This window comes from Dendroctonus ponderosae, unplaced genomic scaffold (assembly GCF_020466585.1).
Source record: "Dendroctonus ponderosae isolate FM_Combo_2020 unplaced genomic scaffold, Dpon_F_20191213v2 Dpon_F_20191213_1, whole genome shotgun sequence".
Lineage (NCBI taxonomy): Eukaryota > Metazoa > Arthropoda > Insecta > Coleoptera > Curculionidae > Dendroctonus > Dendroctonus ponderosae.
The window spans coordinates 52790849-52796630 of record NW_026017110.1 but is presented as its reverse complement, the minus strand read 5'-3'; the positions used below and the strand labels follow the sequence as shown (position 1 = coordinate 52796630).

At 31.8% G+C, this 5782-nt stretch overlaps 1 protein-coding gene across 2 annotated transcripts; it reads right to left on the bottom strand.

The window, feature by feature from the left end:
- Positions 1-828: 828 nt before the first annotated feature.
- On the bottom strand, positions 829-3009 carry LOC109533881 (pancreatic lipase-related protein 2). 2 transcript variants are annotated; one of them, XM_019899390.2, is made up of 5 exons: positions 2810-3009; positions 2190-2378; positions 1465-1800; positions 1016-1409; positions 829-946 (listed from the first exon to the last, which is right to left on the bottom strand). In XM_019899390.2, the coding sequence occupies exons 1-5, from the start codon at positions 2862-2864 to the stop codon at positions 889-891; spliced, it is 1032 nt and encodes a 343-aa protein (XP_019754949.2). In that variant the 5' UTR covers positions 2865-3009; the 3' UTR covers positions 829-888. The 2 variants fall into 2 exon arrangements, with proteins under 2 accessions (XP_019754949.2, XP_019754950.2); XM_019899391.2 differs by having other exon boundaries at positions 829-943.
- Between the last annotated feature and the right edge of the window lie 2773 nt (positions 3010-5782).

Here is a 5782-nt window from a genome sequence, read left to right as displayed (position 1 = left end):
CGTGAAAAACTTTCGTTGGACGAATTTTCTTGTAAACTTCATATTTACTGAGATATCGCACTTTGACGCACTAATGAGCAACCCTGTATATAAAACATCAAATATCTACTTTTGCTCAAGTCCACATTTGTGACTGTGAAATATGATCAGCGTGTGTACGAAAAATTTAACTTTTTTGCAAAATAAAATTTCTGTATTTTTTTTTTATTTTTTTTTTCTATATTTTTATTAAGATTTTCCGCACGTAGTCATTTTTTTGCATTTTGCACTAAATGAAACTGAATTCTCAGTCAATTAAAACGAAAATTCCACTCCGATTGGTTTGTTACGTACGTTTCAATTTTGAAGCCATCATCAACTAAAAGGTTTTTACAGCTAATTATAAGATTAGTGAAATTTTTGCTAACCTAGCTTTGGCATAAATATTCTATATATTTTATTCATTCTGCGATTATTTCTGTGATCGTTAGTAAATTATTACAAACAAGTTTTTTATTGGCGATTAATCGGTATTAGGGTGTTTAAAATTTTTGGATTTTCACTACTGAAATTATTTAATCTGATGTTATGTTACGTACGAAATGTGGCGATCGCCACGAAATTTGCATTTTAATCGCCAGAAAATAATTAAGTATCAGTTTCAATAATTGTGTAAACTATATTTTTTCTTTATGCTTTTCATTTGCTTCATCCGTACTACATTTATGACGCAGAGCATGTATTGAGATGGTGGATTATTTTTCACTTCAGTTTCCGCTTACTTATGTGTACTTTTTATTCCTAAACCAGTGTTTGACATAAAGGTCTAGCTGGGATAAAAAACGCAGATTTTCAAACAACGAACTCTCTATTAACAAAAATCTAGAATTAGTCACATATTTTCGGTTTTCATCCTAACGCGAAGGGGGAAGCTCTGTTGGTTTTGAGGAAGTACTTTCCATCGCTGCTAAAATGAAATTATTTATCCATGAATAAATGATACTGATTCATTCCATATCCATTTAATTTAACTTACGATGCACGTTCAACAGGATATCCTCCTTGGCGACTGGAGACGTTGTTTTCGCAGCGATTTCGGTCAAAGTTTGAGTAAGTGTCGCATTGCTTGGCAATAAATTTATTGCTGTTCAAACTTTCAGCAAAATATACGTAAGCTCTGCTGTGAGCGCAGCTGCCAGCCAGGTCAATACCACATCCAGGTTGAGAGCTGCCTCCATTTGGATAATAATCAGCATCTCCCATCTTAATTCCGAAGCCGAGAACTCTATCATTGGTGTGAATAACATGGACATATTGACCATCAGTGGGGTCCAAGCGATTGTTAATATTGCTGCTACTGAACAGAGGCCCGGCAGGATCCAAACCAATAATGTTCTCAATTAAACCATGAGTTCTAGCTCCCACGTTACCTATACAGATGTATTTTCCATCACAAAAATTGCACAGAAAGAAGCGTTACAATACCTGCAATATGCGCTCCAAGAGAGTGTCCCACCACAGTAATATGTTTGATTTTGTGGTTGAGCTCATCATCTAGTTTCAGCAAAAAGTCCCCAATGTAGTTTCCCACAGCCAAGACAGAACCTTGTGCACTTATGTAGTTTCTGCTTGCAATAGGGCTCCAATCAGCTACGATGACGTTGACATTGTTGCTGACCAGGGCAGCATTCTTAATCTTGTCATTCACTGGAGATTCATAGTAATTTCTCCAACCATGAATTACAACCAATGTTGGTCTGTTCACGTCAAAACCAGTTAGTGTTTCAATATCTTTTAATTGACTTTCGGTAATTTGCACACCTAAAAGAACATATGAAGTTATCATTCTGAAATGGACTCAATAAGATGAAGATTACTTTTGAATGTTACTTTGAGCAGCAAAATAATTGATTATTAAACTGTTCCAAGCATTGAAAGATCATTTATCCCAACGTACTGTTTAATGGTTCCTTTAAAATAATCTTCTTTGTGAATTTTGTAAGATCCAAATGACAATTGGTTTGCATCATTTCTGCATCTCCACGTAGACTATTTTTTTACATGCCATTGAAATATTTTATGTGTAATCTATAGTCAATCGAATTTAGTAAAAACTATAAGGGGATACATTTTGGATGGAAACTATTTAAAAATCCAAAGGCTTTCGTTTATTAGAGTGAATTTCGGGTCTTATTGGGAGTATAGCTCACCATTCAGGCGATTTTCTGGGGTATAGATGTAAAAGGAAATATCGTCTTCGGTGGCGGTTAGAGTAATTACAGCCGACTCAACATCTTCTAGGTCCTCAACTTCAAAAAGTCCTTCATCGGTTTTCCACACGAGATATTTCGTATTGTTCACTAGTTCGCTAGTTACCTCTGATTCACTCAATAGAGCAACTGAAATTAAAAATTACCAATCTAATACTGTATGAAACGTGAGCATTTTTTTGAACTTTAGCACATTAAATGTACATTTTGGTATCTACAATTATCTATCAGTACATATTTCTTTACAAGGAAAGAGCGAAAGCAAAGAACATTGAAGGAAACGGAACATTGAAGGAAACAACTGATATTTTACAGTTTATTTCATCGTCAATTACTTAAAAATCAAATAACAAATCGGACGCAGAAATAAAAAATGTAAGATGATGCAGCTTCGAAATTAGTTAACATTAAGCAAATGCTGTTTAAAGTTTTCTGTGTTCAAGTGATCCTAATATGGATTCGTAATGGCAATTACTGGATATTATTGAGTTCTAGCAGCACACAAAAACAGTTAGGATCTTCAGAATAAATCGAATAAAATTCAGAACATTTTATATTACCTGATTTAGCAAAGGCAACGGCAATAACCGCTGCTAAGACCACAAGTGTCTTCATCTCGAGCTCTGCGATGGGTACCAAACAAAGCCTATACTAGATACTTCACACTTGAGATACACTATTTATAACAATTATCTATACCATTTCATCATAAGTGAATGAAGGAGTGATAAGATTGAAACGTTTTAAACAATTCTATATATAACTGATTAATGCCAAAAAAATCATCAATAACAAATTTCTCACTTCCACAAATCAGATTTAAATCTAGGATTACTATAGGCTTATTTTAAGGACGTATTATTTTATTTTCAATTCGTATGATTGCGTTTTTATAAAATTCCTTTATGTACATTGACGATTATTTACAGATAATAGGAGGAATATATGACATATCAGCCGATTCTTCTACCATTTAGTTAAAAGATTGCAGATTATTTTCGGGGTAAAAAGCTGCAACATTTCAAAAAGTTTCCAAGACAAAGTAAAAATTAAAATTTGTATCAATTTGGTCAAGTATCGTCGGGTAATGGAAGAGATACTGCAATTACAATTACATTCTCCTAGTTGATTTTATAAGCAAACCAATATAACAATTTTTGTACGCAGCCAACAATTCGAAGATGAAATAGCACCAAAATATTTAATATACAATAATAACAATAGAACCTTCAAAATTAAGCAGATAACATTTATCCTTTATAGCATTAAGCAGATATCATTTATATATAATTTTTATTTATCACGTAAAAATGACGTGATCAGGTACGCTGAAGTAACCAATTCTTCCACTTCATATCGACGTGATTATTGCTGCAATATGTCACAGTCGTCATTTCTTGCGTGCTTTTTTGCCTTAAAATGTGTTTCACGAAAACGTAAGTTAAAGTAAGTGAAAATAAAAAACGCGATAAACTACTATAAACGTTTTAAAAAGCATATAAATTTTACATACATTACACAACAGTTGCTGGCAGAGATAAAAAGTAAAGTATAACTTAAATAAATAACAACTACCTACACGCAAAAAATTAGAAACACAATTCCATGAAAACAGCAAATAAAAACCAATACATAATTACAAATGTTTCATTTAGCGTTACTGATGTTTTAATAGAGAATGAGAACGATAGGTAATTGCAACTATAACAACATAAAAAAAAAGAAACACATTAAAGACATCAACATTAATAAAATACAAGCAAATAAAAAAATACTATCATGAAACAATACGAAAGGTACCAATATTGATTTTTTCAGAATCGAGTATTTTGAGTTTGAAGAATTTCGTCTATTGAATTAAACCTTATATACAGTAAAAGTATACTTTAAAATAACGTTAAGAATACTTGAAATTTAATTCTTTATTCACACAGTGACCACTTTATTTGCTCGGTATATCAGAGTACAATAATATTATTTTTTTTTACCCTTTACAATCAAGACATGAAAATAATGTATTTAGGTAGCTTCAACCTTAAACTAAAATAATACACTCTTGATTCATATCGATAAACAGAACGGTTTTCCAGGGAAACTATTTTTATTGAATTAAACACTTTTTCTATATTGGTTTTTATGTGAAAAGTAATTTTATGTTTACATTTCTGTACGTACAAAAAGGGATTTTCCTGATAATAGCATAATACAGTCACATGAAAAAAAACACTTTTCCTACATTTGTTTTTAAAACTGAAGATTTAATTGTAATTTTTCGGTACATATATATGTCTGTTTCGTGTATAAAATTATTTATTGTCACCACATTTCCCAGCAGATTCTAATCAGAGTTCTGTGCCTGATATCTGCAAATCGAATTATTCTGTAAGGGTGTTTGGTGAATATTTGGCGTAGTATTATGCAGGGGAACTTATGCCGCTATGAGAAATTTCTTGTAAGAGTATTGTTTGCGAGAGTTCTTGTAGAACATTGCTTTTTCAGTTCCAGGATTGAAAATTTACAGTTTTCGAACACTTCTTAAGGGAGAATTTAATTAGTTTAAATATTGCAAGCGCAGTATTTAAGCATGTATTTTGCGCAATGCTAAACTCTTGGATGGTTTGTTGATGCACCAGTCCCAGCTWCTCCCTCTTGACCGCTGAAATCAATAACATTTTACTCGAATAATTAGAAAAGAATTACTTTAAAAGAATTACAGTTGCAATTTGTTTTTCTTTTGCGCACGTCGGCATTCTATTTGTTTAAATTTTCTGTTTAACTTTTCATTTTTATTTAAAACAAAATATCAGGATTTTTTATATGAATTACCTACATATTTTGAATAGTAGATTCTATTTTAAATTTTGGCTTGAAATTGACGTATAAGCCTCAAAGTCGTGGTAATGATAACAATAATAAAAATAATTAATTAATTTTTTCGCCTTTGTTGACTTTTACCATATGCAAAACTTGATCTAAAGTGACTTGGAATTACGTAATGTGAAAAACCATGGCTTGGACAAAACTCAAAATAGGAAATTGTTGCTATTAATCGTGTTATTCGTAATATTAGTTAAAAATCATGTTCTCATTTCTTCTACTACTAAAACTCGTCCTTGGAAATAACTACATCTTTTTTTCTGAAAATTTGTGGGGTAAAATGCAGTGTTGAATATGGGCAACAAATTTCATGCGAAAAACGGAAATAGTTTGCCTTCGATTCGAATCCTGTTTACAGTAAACCACTAGTAACTTGTTAAGTGTTCTGAAAGGTAAATATGCAACCTAAAATTAGTGGTTTGTCTGACTTTTTTGTGATTTAGCTTAAGTGATTTCAAGTGTGTTGTTTAAAACAGTACTGAAATCTTCGGTGATTAAAAGCATAGGAATGTCCAGCATTAGAAAATAAACTGATAGTAACTGAGTCCACAATTTTGAAAGTAAAATTTATTGATTTCTTGAAAGATCGGACTAATCGGACTTCACTAGGAGTCATAATAAATTAGAAAGTTTCTTCTACTTATAGCTTCGGGTAT

Bases quoted from the DNA above. Each gene is read 5' to 3' on its own strand.
- LOC109533881 (XM_019899390.2), bottom strand. From the start codon at position 2,864: ATGAAGACACTTGTGGTCTTAGCAGCGGTTATTGCCGTTGCCTTTGCT. The intron at 2,379-2,809 runs GTAATATAAAAT...TTTTAATTTCAG, and splicing joins CGTTGCCTTTGCTAAATCAG to TTGCTCTATTGAGTGAATCA. The intron at 1,801-2,189 runs GTGAGCTATACT...ATGTTCTTTTAG, and splicing joins CCCAGAAAATCGCCTGAATG to GTGTGCAAATTACCGAAAGT.